The 16,041-nt window shown below is 41.5% G+C and overlaps 1 protein-coding gene across 1 annotated transcript in view; it reads left to right on the top strand.

Annotated features, from left to right (window-relative positions):
* The first annotated feature begins 7,403 nt into the window (after positions 1-7,403).
* The window catches only part of LOC137431017 (uncharacterized), a 47,291-nt gene continuing 38,653 nt past the window's right edge, over positions 7,404-16,041 (top strand). Inside the window, exon 1 of the mRNA XM_068121872.2 lies at positions 7,404-7,895. Within this exon, the coding sequence (XP_067977973.2) occupies positions 7,427-7,895 (469 nt within the window). The 5' untranslated portion in view covers positions 7,404-7,426. The remainder of the gene's footprint in view (positions 7,896-16,041) is intronic.

The raw sequence follows: 16,041 nt of genomic DNA, 5'->3' as shown, positions 1-16,041 counted from the left end.
ACGAAACGTAATTGGAAAGTAAACCACTCTGGGCCATTTTCGAAATTTTTCTCTTCTTTAGTGGTGGACCTGAAAAGCCGAATTAGGCTTCAATCCCATGCTCCCATGCTCAGTAGGTTTGTCTGATTTATGATGTTGTCCTGCACCTACCGGTATAAGCGGTTTACATGAAGAAAGAAAGCTCGGTTTGATTAACGACAGTCACACATTGCCGTTGAAACGGCGCTATCGTCTGATCTGTCGGCACTGATCTTACTGCAAGCTAACCTCTTCTGGTGGAGGAAGCCGCGGTGCCCGGAGAGAACCAGCCCTGACAGGGACTGAAGTGAGAAGACTACACACATACTGTGAAAACGTATGTTAAGCCCAGATAAAATTTCTTAAAATAGGCCCTAAGCTAGCAGATCGTATAGTTACTTCCTTAAACTTCTTGTGACATTTATTGTATGTAGGTATTAGGGAGGACTGTCTGCTGTTCTCTTTTACCAAGTCTTACCAGGTACGGTACTTATTACACCTACCTCCTACCAACTACCTAACCTACTGATGACAAAGTGATAGGTAAAATAGTGGCAAGAGGCTTTGGCTTCGCCGGCTCATTGCGGCTTTGCAGTAGGGTATGAGTAGCCGGCGAAGCCAGTGGTGTGAATTAACGCGTATGTATTATGTTGAAAAGCCAGATTTTGCTGGATCCTTTGAGAGTTTCGAAGCTTTGACGCACCAAATCGCTCCATGGAGGCCGCCATCATGCGGATGCGGAAGTATGCATAAAAAATTGCGAAAAAGTTCAATAGGAGCTTGTTTCACCCGTCTTTGTTTGATTCACAATCGTATGCACCTCTAATTTGTAATTAAAATACTTTAAGACCAACCTCGTTCCCCGGGCCCGCACGGGCCTGGTTGTCTTCAACGAAAATCTTCATCAAACACCGGAACCAATGAGATTCGAGCATTTGAAAAAATATTTTTAAAAAGCTTGTTACCGCGTTCCGGAGGCTGAAAACGGCGTCAAATATTCTAAAATTGACGAAGAATTTTTTTTTTTAAATCTCGCGGCCGTAGGGGATAGTTTTTCACGGCCGGAAATATTCGAAGTTGAGACGGAATTCACCGAATTAATCAAGAATGAAATTTTACAAATTTTAATCTCATCCAGAATGCAAATGGTGTCATTTTGAACTAGGTACGGTACCTACTACACCTACCTACTACCAACTACCTAACCTACTGATGCCATAGTGATGGGTAAAATAGTGGCAAGAGGCTTTGGCTTCGCCGGCTCATTGCGGCTTTGCAGTCGGGTACTAGTAGCCGGCGAAGCCGGTGTTGTGAATGAACGCGTATCATGTTGAAAAGCCAGATTTTGCTGGATCCTTTGAGAATTTCGAAGCTTTGACGCACCAAATCGTTCCATGGAGGCCGCCATCTTGCGGATGCGGAAGTATGTATAAACAATTGCAAAAAAGTTCAATAGAGGCTTTGGCTTCGCCGGCTTATTGCGGCTTTGCAATTGGGTCATATTAGATATTGACGGTACTTGTACGTGACTATCTCACCAAATCTGTGAAGGTACAAATATCTTGTTTCTTAACAGATGATATGTGCATAATGACACAGTTGGGGTGATTTTTTGACACCTTTTCAATCGACATCATCGCAATTCACCCCTTTCATGGAAGACGCCATTGCTGGATAAATATAGTGCTTGTTGTGAAAATACTGGCTGATGATTGGTTGGGTGTAAATACTACTACGCCGCGCAACCAACTCACTGCACCGCGAGCAGCTACACTACAACAAAATAGTGCTGATTTATTAACGGAAACTACTTCGTGTTGGACAAAATTCACAATTCGAAATTTTTATATTGATGAGAAAATATGTTTCTGAAATGTATTCAAGCGGAGATAAGTTTAATAGAACGAAACTGAACTAAAAGTCAGACCAGCTCACGGCCTAATAAACCCGTTTGGTTTTATAAAAGCTTTATCGTGCAACAGATAAACTCATATAGAAGGTATTGCGTGTGCATTTTATGGCAAAAGCATGTAATTTGGCACGATGATTCGGTGCACCATAACGGTCATTTTAAGATCGGGACCCATCATGAAGGCCGTGCGTATTGACCTTGGCGGCCATTTTGAATTTTGCCCTGTGTGGAACCTATTTTGATCTAATGCAGCTTCCGTATCCCCTTCTATCACACGAATAACTTCAGCTTAAGTTGGTAAACATATCTTAATATAATGCTTAAGAAAAGTAGACATGAACTATCAATGCTAACAAATTCCAAGATGGCCGGAAAAATAAAAAAATGCCGCCAAATTTCATATTTTGTCATTAATAGAACCTATTGTTAAGTATTGCAGTAACTATGTCCTATTGTTATGTTAAGTATTGCAGTAACTATGTCCTATTGTTAAGTATTGCAGTAACTATGTCCTATTGTAAAGTACTGCAGTATCTATGTCCTATTGTTAAGTATTGCAGTATCTATGTCCTATTGTTAAGTATTGCAGTAACTATGTCCTATTGTTAAGTATTGCAGTAACTATGTCCTATTGTTAAGTATTGCAGTAACTATGTCCTATTGTTAAGTATTGCAGTAACTATGTCCTATTGTTAAGTATTGCAGTAACTATGTCCTATTGTTAAGTATTGCAGTAACTATGTCCTATTGTTAAGTACTGCAGTAATTATGTCCTATTGTTAAGTATTGCAGTAACTATGTCCTATTGTTAAGTATTGCAGTAACTATGTCCTATTAAGTATTGCAGTAACTCTGTCCTATTGTTAAGTATTGCAGTAACTCTGTCCTATTGTTAAGTATTGCAGTAACTATGTCCTATTGTTAAGTATTGCAGTAACTATGTCCTATTGTTAAGTATTGCAGTAACTCTGTCCTATTGTTAAGTATTGCAGTAACTATGTCCTATTGTTAAGTATTCCAGTAACTATGTCCTATTGTTAAGTATTGCAGTAACTATGTCCTATTGTTAAGTATTGCAGTAACTATGTCCTATTGTTAAGTATTGCAGTAACTATGTCCTATTGTTAAGTATTGCAGTAACTATGTCCTATTGTTAAGTATTGCAGTAACTATGTCCTATTAAGTATAACAGTAACTCTGTCCTATTGTTAAGTATTGCAGTAACTCTGTCCTATTGTTAAGTATTGCAGTAACTATGTCTTATTGTTAAGTATTGCAGTAACTATGTCCTATTGTTAAGTATTGCAGTAACTCTGTCCTATTGTTACGTATTGCAGTAACTATGTCCTATTGTTAAGTATTGCAGTAACTATGTCCTATTAAGTATTACAGTAACTCTGTCCTATTGTTAAGTATTGCAGTAACTCTGTCCTATTGTTAAGTATTGCAGTAACTATGTCCTATTGTTAAGTATTACAGTAACTCTGTCCTATTGTTAAGTATTGCAGTAACTATGTCCTATTGTTAAGTATTGCAGTAACTATATCCTATTGTTAAGTATTGCAGTAGCTCTGTCCTATTGTTAAGTATTGCAGTAACTATGTCCTATTGTTAAGTATTGCAGTAACTATGTCCTATTGTTAAGTATTGCAGTAACTATGTCCTATTGTTAAGTATTGCAGTAACTATGTCCTATTGTTAAGTATTGCAGTAGCTCTGTCCTATTGTTAAGTATTGCAGTAACTATGTCCTATTGTTAAGTATTGCAGTAACTATGTCCTATTGTTAAGTATTGCAGTAACTATGTCCTATTGTTAAGTATTGCAGTAACTATGTCCTATTGTTAAGTATTCCAGTAACTATGTCCTATTGTTAAGTATTGCAGTAACTATGTCCTATTGTTAAGTATTGCAGTAGCTCTGTCCTATTGTTAAGTATTGCAGTAACTATGTCCTATTGTTAAGTATTGCAGTAACTATGTCCTATTGTTAAGTATTACAGTAACTCTGTCCTATTGTTAAGTATTGCAGTAACTATGTCCTATTGTTAAGTATTGCAGTAACTATGTCCTATTGTTAAGTATTGCAGTAACTATGTCCTATTGTTAAGTATTGCAGTAACTATATCCTATTGTTAAGTATTGCAGTAGCTCTGTCCTATTGTTAAGTATTGCAGTAACTATGTCCTATTGTTAAGTATTGCAGTAACTATGTCCTATTGTTAAGTATTGCAGTAACTATGTCCTATTGTTAAGTATTACAGTAACTCTGTCCTATTGTTAAGTATTGCAGTAACTATGTCCTATTGTTAAGTATTGCAGTAACTATGTCCTATTGTTAAGTATTGCAGTAACTATGTCCTATTGTTAAGTATTGCAGTAACTATATCCTATTGTTAAGTATTGCAGTAGCTCTGTCCTATTGTTAAGTATTGCAGTAACTATGTCCTATTGTTAAGTATTGCAGTAACTATGTCCTATTGTTAAGTATTGCAGTAACTATGTCCTACTAGTAGATGGATTAGTTCAGTTTAAGTTTGTAAACCTCTGTTAATATGAAATATGAATAATATAGAATGTAAATATCATTATAAACAACTTCAAAGACGGTCAAAAATAATTCAAAATGGCTGCCGAAATACAAATTTAATCAAACATAAAACGAATTTGGAATTTTGCAATTTCTATAGTTTTCTGACAGGTAAATTACTTCAGTTGAAGTTATGAAACTAACATTAATGTGACGGAAGAATAGTTGATGATGTGCATATAAATACTGCCAACTTCCAAGATGGTGAAAACATATTATAATCCAGCACATGAAGTCACGTGGATAAAGAATGAGGAATGTATGGTAAAAGCTACACAATCAATTTGAGGAGCTGCTTAAGCCTGGGCCTAGTCCTGGCAATCTCCTGACCAGGCCCAGAGGGAAGTGCACTTTGACACTGCTTTGGCATCCCTTCTTGGAGCCACAGTGTATCGGTTCATAGCACGACTTTGATGCCGCTGGTAGAGTGATCCAGAGTGGCTGCCACTCAGTCACCTTGGGACACCCCCAGTCAGAAGGATTTGGCAACTGTGGATCGGGAGACAGACACGTATTCAGATTTGGAAGGGTGGCAGATTTGGAAGGGTGGCAGATTTGGAAGGGTGGCAGCATTGGAAAGGTGGCAGATTTGGATGGGTGGCAGCATTGGAAGGGTGGCAGCATTGGAGGGGTGGCAGATTTGGAAGGGTGGCAGATTTGGAAGGGTGGCAGATTTGGAAAGGTGGCAGCATTGGAAGGGTGGCAGCATTGGAGGGTGGCAGCATTGGAAGGGTCGCAGCATTGGAAGGGTCGCAGCATTTGGAAGTGTGGCAGATTTGGAAGGGTGGCAGCATTGGAAGGGTGGCAGCATTGGAAAGGTGGCAGCATTGGAAGGGTGGCGGCATTGGAAGGGTGGCAGATTTGGATGGGTGGCAGATTTGGAAGGGTGGCAGCATTGGAGGGGTGGCAGATTTGGAAGGGTGGCAGATTTGGAAGGGTGGCAGATTTGGAAGGGTGGCAGCATTGGAAGGGTGGCAGATTTGGAAGGGTGGCAGATTTGGAAGGGTGGCAGATTTGGAAGGGTGGCAGATTTGGAAAGGTGGCTATATTGGAAGGGTGGCAGATTTGGAAAGGTGGCAGATTTGGAAGGGTGGCAGCATTGGAAGGGTGGCAGCCACGGAAGGGTGGCAGATTTGGAAGGGTGGCAGATTTAGAAGGTGGCAGATTTGGAAGGGTGGCAGATATGGAAGGGTGGCAGATTTGGAAGGGTGGCAGATTTGGAAGGGTGGCAGCATTGGAGGGGTGGCAGATTTGGAAGGGTGGCAGATTTGGAAGGTGGCAGATTTGGAAGGGTGGCAGATATGGAAGGGTGGCAGATTTGGATGGGTGGCAGATTTGGAAGGGTGGCAGCATTGGAAGGGTGGCAGATTTGGAAGGGTAGCAGATTTGGAAAGGTGGCAGCATTGGAAGGGTGGCAGATTTGGATGGGTGGCAGATTTGGAAAGGTGGCAGCATTGGAAGGGTGGCAGATTTGGAAGGGTGGCAGATTTGGAAGGGTGGCAGATTTGGAAGGGTGGCAGCATTGGAAGGGTGGCAGATTTGGAAGGGTGGCAGATTTGGAAGGGTGGCAGATTTGGAAGGGTGGCAGATTTGGAAGGGTGGCAGATTTGGAAGGTGGCAGATTTGGAAGGGTGGCAGATATGGAAGGGTGGCAGATTTGGAAGGGTGGCAGATTTGGAAGGGTGGCAGCATTGGAAGGGTGGCAGATTTGGAAAGGTGGCAGATTTGGAAGGGTGGCAGCATTGGAAGGGTGGCAGATATGGAAGGGTGGCAGCATTGGAAGGGTGGCAGATTTGGAAAGGTGGCAGTATTGGAAGGGTGGCAGCATTGGAAAGGTGGCAGATTTGGAAAGGTGGCTATATTGGAAGGGTGGCTATATTGGAAGGGTGGCAGATTTGGAAAGGTGGCAGTATTGGAAGGGTGGCAGCATTGGAAAGGTGGCAGCATTGGAAGGGTGGCAGATTTGGAAAGGTGGGAGATTTGGAAAGGTGGCAGTATTGGAAGGGTGGCAGATTTGGAAAGGTGGCAGTATTGGAAGGGTGGCAGCATTGGAAAGGTGGCAGATTTGGAAAGGTGGCTATATTGGAAGGGTGGCTATATTGGAAGGGTGGCAGATTTGGAAAGCTGGCAGCATTGGAAGGGTGGCAGATTTCCTTGGGCCAATTGCTTCAGCCATTTCATGGATTGCTATATGAATCTAAACTCCCACCAGTACCAAACGCCACCCACAGTTCATCTGGCTTCATGTTGTTTAGTGTTGCTGTTGCCACCACCCCGACATCGGTATCAAATGTACGCACCGACAGTTTCTTGTGCCCCTTCTTGACAACATCTGCCACGTGCAAAAACAGACACGTGTCTGCTTCCTTGTGTGAGCATGGCACCAATCAGTTTGTGCCAATGAGCAAAGCACGTCATGTCCATCAGTTGCATACACTTCCTTGTCATCCCATTCACCATTATGGCAACAACACAAGGAATAAGTAATATGAACAGTGAAAAAGGATTTTAAAACGTCATTTTATCCACCAATAGAACACGAGTTGTGCATCCTCGTCCAGGTGTGTTTCGTTGTTTTGTAAATAATAACCAAGCGATGATTTACTGTTTGCTGATTGGGTGATGATGAACACAATTACCCTTTTGTGGAGAACAATATTCCTTATGTCGATGAACACAGTTATTTCCCACAATAAATCGAAGCGTTTCAATGGAAACCTTTTGATCGAGTCGATAAGGAAACGTTTGCACAATTTGGTGACCATTTCCTCATGAAATCACGTTATCTTGAACCACCTGCGCCAGGACAAATCATCACCATCTGTTGGAAACACCCCAATCCAAAAGTGAAATTTTTTTGTGGTTCGAGTTCAGTGATTCTGCTGCAGTGTTAGTAAACGGATCTGGGATGAGGGACTCGCTGCTGGTTTTGATGTTGATCCTTGGACAGTCCACCTGCTCGGTGCAGCCCGGGATTACCGTGCTGAGTGTATACGAGCACACCTGTGCGAACCTACCGTGTGATTGTGGGACTCGGGGATCTACCTGGGTACGGTGGATGAGGGATGCAGATGTGGATGGAGTGGTTGATCAACAAATCAACTGTTCTCGTACCAATTGCTACGATATCGACTGTGATCAAAAACAAAAAACGAAGATGAACCGTCATAAGATTTTACCAAACGGGGATCTTCAAATCAGCAAGGTGGAAAAGAGAGATTCTGGTCTCTACAGATGTCTGGATCAACCTTCACGTGGACGTGTACCGGAGTGTGATTCCACATCATCATTCTGTACTTCAGGAGATCAAGAGGAAGAGTCACCAGAGGGTGTTACTCCATCTTCATGTGGAGCAGCTCTACTCCTGCACATCTCTGGTGAACCTGGAGGTTTATTTCATAACTCACAACAGATAAATATACATATATATATATATACTGCATTTCGTGTGTTGTTTTAGGACAACCTGAATAGATTCAAAATAAATCTCACTCTTACTCTTTGCCTGGAGGTGCACAACAACGAAGATGCAAATTTAGCATTTAATAAATTTGTGTAAAGTATCAAGATCTCCTTGGATTTCAAAATCTCTCCTTAGATCAATAAATGGGAAAAAATAAACGATCTTACTATAATTCACCAAATGTCTGTCCGTCCGTCCGATCCCAGGTACCGCAAAAACGGCTGAATCGATCGCAACGAAATTTTGGGTGGGTAATCCTGGGACCCCCTGGAGTAAAATAGGCCATATTGTTTTTCCAATTTGGAAATTTTCCAGTTTTTCCAAACACGATGGAATAATATTTACCGATATGAACAGTGATGTGGCTTTTGTTGAAATTCTACATATACTATTTAGATTTTGATGATTTGCGTGTGATATGATTTAACGGATACAACAACAACATGCATTTTAAGGCCATTTTCCCTGCTAGAGCGGGGGTTAGCCTTGCGGTGCCCATGACAATCTTCTCCATTTTGCCCTATTTTCTGCATCTCTCCTGGTTAACCCCCTTGCCCGCATTTCTTCTTCCACCATCCTTAGCAAAGTCTTTCTCGGTCTTCCCCGTCCTCTACTTCCTTCTACATTCATTTCCATCACTCTTCTCAACCAGTCACTTTCATCCTTCCTCAACACATGACCAAACCATCTCAACCTGTTCCTCTTCACAGCATCAATCACAGGCTCCATTCCCATCATCTTTCGCAATTCATCATTTGTCTTCCTCTCTCTCAACGATACTCCGCACATCCACCGAACCATTCGCATTTCCACCCTTTCCAGCCTTCGTTGCTGCTCTACATTCATGACCCATGTCTCGCTCCCATAAATCATAACACTTCTCACACATGCAGCATACACCTTTCCCTTCAGCTTCAACAACACTCTCCTCCTCATCAGCATGCCACTCAGTTCCCGAAACTTCTTCCATGCACATCTCACTCTAGCAACCGTTGCCGAGTCTGATCCACCTTCTCCATTCAGCATGTCTCCGAGGTAGCAAAATGTTTTCATACCTTCCAGCTTCACGCCGTCTTCAAGATCCAACTCAACATTTCCTCCATCTGCAGCTCCCTCTGTGCACACCTTACATTTGAATGTAGCTGCCACACTGGTTAATGACCCTCTCAGACCACTACATTTTTGATGAACCCACTCAGCGCACATTGTACATTGAATGGAGTTCACTCCGACACCCTTCCTGCACACAGCACAGGGCCACTTCCCAGTTCTTTCCACCTCACCACATGCTTTACTACTTGCCATCACTTTCGTCTTTCCGATATTCACCTTCAGACCTTTTGTCTTCATACATTCCTTCCACTTGTTCATCTTCTCCTTCAGTCCATCCATACTTTCCGCAATCAACACCAGATCATCTGCATACAACAACTCCCACGGTAAACCCTCCTTTACGTTCTGAGCCAGCACCTCCATCACAGCTACAAATAGTAGTGGACTTAGTACCGACCCCCTGATGCACTCCCACCTTCACCTCAAACTCACCACTGTTCCCGTCCTTCATCCTTACAGCTGTGCGCGCTCTTTTGTACATTGCCATCACGACTCTGATCAACCATTCGTCCACTTCTAGCTTCCTCAATGCCCATGTCAATACTTCGTGTGGAACCCTATCGAATGCTTTCTCCAGATCAACAAACCCAAGAAACAACTTCTTCCTCTTCTCCATGTACTTCTCCTGCAACTGCCTCACAATAAAGAGTGCGTCTGTCGTTCCTCTTCCTGGCATAAATCCAAACTGCATTTCGTCGATCTTCACTTTCTTCCTTATCCTCCTCTCCAACACCCTTTCCAATACCTTCATTCCATGCTCCAATAACTTTATCGCTCGGTACGAGCCACACTCCAGAGGGTCACCTTTCCCCTTGTATAGAGGGACGAGGGTACTCAGTTCCCAATCCACTGGAATGCGGCCTTCTTTCACCGCCAGATTACAGATCTCTGTCATTCTCTTCACACCCCAACTTCCTGCTGCCTTCAACATATCTCCCACAACTCCCGTCAGCCCTCCCGCTTTTCTACTCTTCATTGCTTTTATCAATTATATGATTTTATATGATTATGCTTTTATATGATTTAACGGATGTTATAACGGATGTTTATATGAATCGTTTAAATTTTTTTTTAAACCTTCAATTTCTGATATTCAGCCTTTGCATTTGAGCCTCCCAATTGAAGCCCCACCCGTAGGGCAGGTACCGTTGCTAGTTTTATAAATACAAAGTAAAAACAATTGAAAAGAACAAATAAATATACTTGTTAACGCATCATTTTAACGTCTCTACTGCACAGAGCAAAAAAAAAGTATTATTCTCGTCAATTAGACATTTTCATAAATTATATCAAAAGTACCTGGAAGGTGATCAATAATGTCTTAACGAAAAGTGATAATAAAAAGTTTGCCTTCAGTTATATACATGTTGATGGAGTCCACATAGTCGATCCTTCAAACACGGCCCATGGTATTTAATTGCTTTTTTTTCGTGAATTTTGGCTCAAATATTGCCCAAAACATTCTTACCACTAATAAATCTTTTCATACCTTTTTGAAGGACTCAAGTACACAAACTTTGTTTTTGTCACCTGTTGATGAAACAAAGGTTATCGATATTGTAAGTAATTTGAAGATGAAAAAGAGTTCGGGTTATGATGTTATAACCTACTTCCTTCTTAAGGTTATTCACTAAATAGTTTTCACATTAACCCACATTTTTTTATTTGTCTTTGGCTAATGTTATTGTTCAAAATAAAATGAAAATCGCAAAGGTCATTCCTATATATATACATATATATATATATATATATATATTTTTTTTTTTTTTTTTTTATACAACATCGAGGCTCGTGTAAGAGCTAACATCAATCACAAATATCTTTACCTCGTAATATTTAAGAAAGGTGACCAGCAAGACTTGCCATCTACCTCGCAATTTCTCTTTTGACATCGTTTTTGAAGATTCTTGAAAAAATTGTTTATTCAATTATTCCAAAAATAATTACGTTTTAAAGTAATTGTCATGTTTTTGCTCAGTCTCAAAAAAAATTCCCCTAAAAACATTCAACCGCCCAAGCTATTCACAACACTGCTGCTATTGTGCTGGGCTTCTCCAAGGCCTTTATACAATTAATCATGACATACTATTATATAAACTATTATATTATATATAAACTAGCCTGGTGTTGGCTTAGCGGTTAGGGTGCCGGCTTGGGATCCTATGGATCCTGGCGTTCGAATCCCGGTCGATCACTGAATTAACGCCAGGGGGGTTGACTCAGCCTGTCATCCTTCCGAGGTCGGCAAATTGAGTACGAGCTTGCTGGGATGAATGATCACGGTGTGTACCCCGATTTGGAATAGGTACACCGTATCCCTGCGCATCGTAAGAGCGTGACCAAGGGTTGGCGTCAGGAAGGGCATCCGGCCATAAAAACATTGCCTCAAACAGGGAACCATGATTGTCATGGGGCCTGCAAGGCTTATAGGCTATGAGCCAAGGGGGTTGGTCGGTACCATACAGATGGAGCAAGGCTCATTGTGATTTTTAGCAAGATATATGTCCCTAGATATGAAAAAAAGTGATAGCAGTGTATAACTCTCGGCCATCTCTGTGTTATCACCAGAAATATTATTATACGCCCGCTTCGCTTCGCCAAAAAATGTGATATTTGCTAAAATTGGAATAAATATGTTTTTAAGGACCACAGAGTGCCAATAATTTGCATACTGGATGCCAAATAATATAGTAATAGAAATATAGAACATTTGTGGGGGTTATTTATCAAAATATTGATATAATGACAAAAAATATGTTAAATTTAGTGAAAAAGTGGTCGAAATCGCTTCGAGTTCAGAATTCACATTGTACATTTTTGTCAATATTTCAAAAATGAAAACTCCCAGAGTAACATTTGACCCCTCAAAATCTTCGCAAGGAACCACTGCATTGGAATATATCATTACTTTGTAATATGGTGGTTGTTTGGGGCACATATTTTGGCAAAGTTCAAAATATGTTCAACCATACCCCCTAATTTTGATATTTTGGAACGAAACATAGCTTTTGAACATTTTAGGTTTATTCGTCTACTACTTTTGGTATCTCAGTGTAATTTTTGGTATTAGCTAGTATCCTAAAGTAGGTTTGTAACATCAGCTACATTATATTTCACAATGCATGCAAACTTGCTCCACACTCTAGGTTTATCATGATCTCTCGAACAAATACGATCTCGATCTCGATCTCGGCACTCTGTGGTCCTTAAAAACATATTTATTCCAATTTTAGCAAATATCACATTTTTTGGCGAAGCGAAGCGGGCGTATAATAATATTTCGGGTGATAACACAGAGATGGCCGAGAGTTATACACTGCTATCACTTTTTTTCATATCTAGGGACATATATCTTGCTAAAAATCACAATGAGCCTTACTCCATCTGTATGGTACCGACCGGTCAATTTGGGGGGTCTGGCTCATAGCCTATATCCCCTGCTGTAGCGGGGAAAATGGCCTTAAAACGATCATTCATTCATTCATTCATTCATTCATTCATTCATACCATTATATAAACTTTCTCATTATGGAACTAGAACGGCACTCGGTCGAGTGTATAGCTCCGCCAGACTGAAGTTTGGTTTGTATCCCACTGATAGGCTGGATCTGGATTCGGGCCTGAACCAAAATCAAATCGGCTTTTTGTTGTCACCAAACCAACTCATGCATAACTTTTTTTAAATATCATGTTATTTATCGCTTTTCGCCCGATCTCTCAATGGTGAAGAATCACTTAGAAATTAAATAGTTCTCGTATCCGAATCCATATTCAGATATTCACCAAAATCGAATCGATTCTTCCTTGTCACACACACAACCTCTCCACCAAGTTTCGTCCAAATACATCCATAACTTTTTGAGATATCCTGCTATGTATAGTTTTTTGGCCCCATCTCCCAATGGTGAAGAATCACATTAAAAATTCTAGTAACCGGATCCGAATCCGGATCTTCACTAAAATCTAATCATTTAGTCCTTGTCACATACGCGACACCTTTACCAAATTTCGTCCAAATCCGTCAACAAATTTTTGACATATCGTGTTCACAGACAGACAGGGGTGAAAACATAACCTCCATCTATCTAACTTTGGTGGCGGAGGTAATTCGAGGGAAAGTCATGCAGTGGTTCAGGAACTATCTTGTTGATACAAAACAATATATATATATATATGGGTCAGAATTTTGAACGAGGTACATTTGGGCCTCCCAGGGGTCAAAATTCTTTGGGGGGAATAGCTCAAAATCACCTAGATATCCTTAAAGCCCTAAGCCTGGGCTATCAAACGCAGCCAAACTGACACCGATCGGCCCAGAGGTTCCGTTTTTATTCATGGTCAAAGTTTCCCTTCCTTGTTAGCATAACGTAAGAGACCAAAATAAGGTCTCTTTGTAAACATTCCGTCACAAATGCTTCATTTCTGCATTTAAACATATAAGCAAAGTACCAAACATAGGCAAGACATATATCTACTTGTGTTTTAAGTTTCAAGTTCCTACTCAAAATGTATGCTGGTTTATGTACCGACAAATATTGACCGGTGCGTAACGTAAGAGACCGTTATGGTTTCTAAATTCACACTCAAGCTTGTTGTGTCTCAGAGAAACAAAGGAGGTCAATGATTTTTACAGAGTTAATACATACGTATAAGTGCTGTTTGTTGCGCCCTAAAGAAGAACTATGGAACACCCTGATATGTGTAAAACAGGGCTTATATAAATATCTCTTACGTTACGGTTCATCTGCTTCATCCTATATGAGGAGGAGCTGTGACTCAGGAACTGACATGAGGAACACAAAAACACATTCAGTAGAGTAGTTATATAGATCTACTTTTATTCCAGCTGTGAAAAGTATCTGAAAAAGGCTTTTATAATGAATGCATGGCTTTGAAGGGTAAAGAAATACTTTTTAAAATGCCCTTTTCACCATTTTTTGAGGTTCAGAGGCTTATAACATGTAGATAATTGATAAAAAAAAGTATATAAAACTATACATTTTCTGAAAGCCGTGATTGTGTTCTACAAGATGACACCTAAATGTACTAATTCAGAACATTCGGGACAAAGTTATATAGGTTTAAAGCAATCAATGTGTGTTTTTTGGGATTTGTACCTCGTTCAAAATTCTGACACATATATATATATATATATTGTAACGGTTTTGAGAAGTGGGTAACGAATTTGAGAAGTGTAACGGTTTTTGAGAAGTGTAACAATTTTGAAGGAAGTGTAACGAATGTGAAAAGTATGGTTTTGTTATGTGTAACACCCTGTTAATGTAAATAATGGTCGCAGCCGTCCTCCTAGTTAATTCCATGAAACTTACACGCAGGCCACGATATATCTTTTTAAATAGTGTATTTCCTTATTCTATGTAGGTTAAATATGTGTTTCCCACTAGATTGACTTTGCATTGTATCAAACAAAATAAGCGTAGGCCCTTCCAATTTCCCAAATCATCTCCGCTCTCCAAAGTTCCTTTCAAAAGGGTGCGAGTTGTGTTCAATCCCGCAAGCCGCCATTGCCCATGTGCTAATCTCGGAGAAGAAAGGCGTGTCTCCACCTCGTCATAGAGGGGAGGAGTGAGCCAGAGGGTCGCATGGCCAATCAGCACCGCGGTGAGCGAACCGGTAGGCGTGCCCTCGCAGCCGGCGGCTTGATTCCGCCCCGAGTTATAAAAGCGACTGTAAGGGACTGCTTCAAAAAGATGACCTGGGAGATGACCTGGGAGAGGAGCGAAGAGGCGGCACCAAGAGGAGCGGGGAGATGCGAAACGCTCCAAGCCAAAGAGGAGAGGTACTCGGAAAGGAAACCAGCTTTGGAGAGACGCGCTGAAAGGAGGGAGACGGCTCCACCAGAAGGAGAGGAGCAGGTGTGCCCGAGCCAGCGCGGGACGTCTAAAGCATCGGCAGCGGATACGCGACGAAGGGTTTTCCCGCCAAAAACCGCGAGGAATTGAGAGCTGCTGCCTCCGACCCTCCTCCCTCTCCAGCAATCCACCTCAAGCCCTACCTGCCTGCAATATCCCCCGAGTAAGTGTGAACGTCGTCTGTCCTACTCGTTGTCTTGGGGTTAAGTAAAATGAATAGTGTAAGTTAACGATTCGCTGTGTGACTGCTTCTTCCATCCATTGCTTGTGTGTGTATAATAAATCTGTTCTTCTTCCGTACTCTGTCTTCTTCTCTTTTCATTCTCTTTCGGTCGCCTTAGAGGTTTCCCGATTGAATATCTGCGGTGCGATCTGGTCAACGTCGGGTGGAATCGGGTTCTAATCGGGGAGTAACTGTTCGGACGCGGTAATACCAACCGCTCGGTAAAATAACATCAAAACCGCGTCTGCAACAATTGGTTGTCAGGAGTTGGATTCGGACCTGGGACTAAATTTGTTAGGCCCAAATTTTGGAACACCAATTGTGTTATCTGTAACAATTGGTGTCGAGGAGTGAGATCGGACCCGAAGCGCGCTTAACGCGCTCAAAATTACAAGCTGCCGAAATTTATTTTGTTTTATAAAACCCGAATTTTGAGATCGCGCCATGGACAATCAAGGCGATCGGATGTCGGTGGGAGAGATAGACAGGGTGGAATCGACCCAGGACCTCGGGGAAATGTATGTGGAGGAAAGGGAGGAGGAGAAAAATAGCAATGTGGTTGTGGAAGTATCAGACGCGCAAAGTGGCGTCCTCGCGCACGTGGGTGTAGCGGCACCAAATTTTGCCGCGCCCGCGACCGTAGCAGCGCCGTTGGTGGATTTGAACCTTTTTTTTATACAAATGAAGGCCCTTATGGACAAGAATAGCGAAGAAATGGAAAGCAGAATGATGGGGGTAATGGGGAACCGGATGGATGCTCAGAGTGAGCAATTGGGGGTAATGAGGGACGAAGCGAGGGGTACCGGTGAGGGGTTAGACAAGAAATTTGGGAAGTTAGACAAAAATTTTGA

The sequence above is a fragment of the Myxine glutinosa genome, chromosome 7 (assembly GCF_964187855.1).
Source record: "Myxine glutinosa chromosome 7, kmMyxGlut1.1, whole genome shotgun sequence".
In the NCBI taxonomy this organism is placed as follows: Eukaryota; Metazoa; Chordata; class Myxini; order Myxiniformes; family Myxinidae; genus Myxine; species Myxine glutinosa.
The sequence above is the reverse complement of the archived record's forward strand: the minus strand, read 5'-3'. Positions and strand labels throughout refer to the sequence as shown.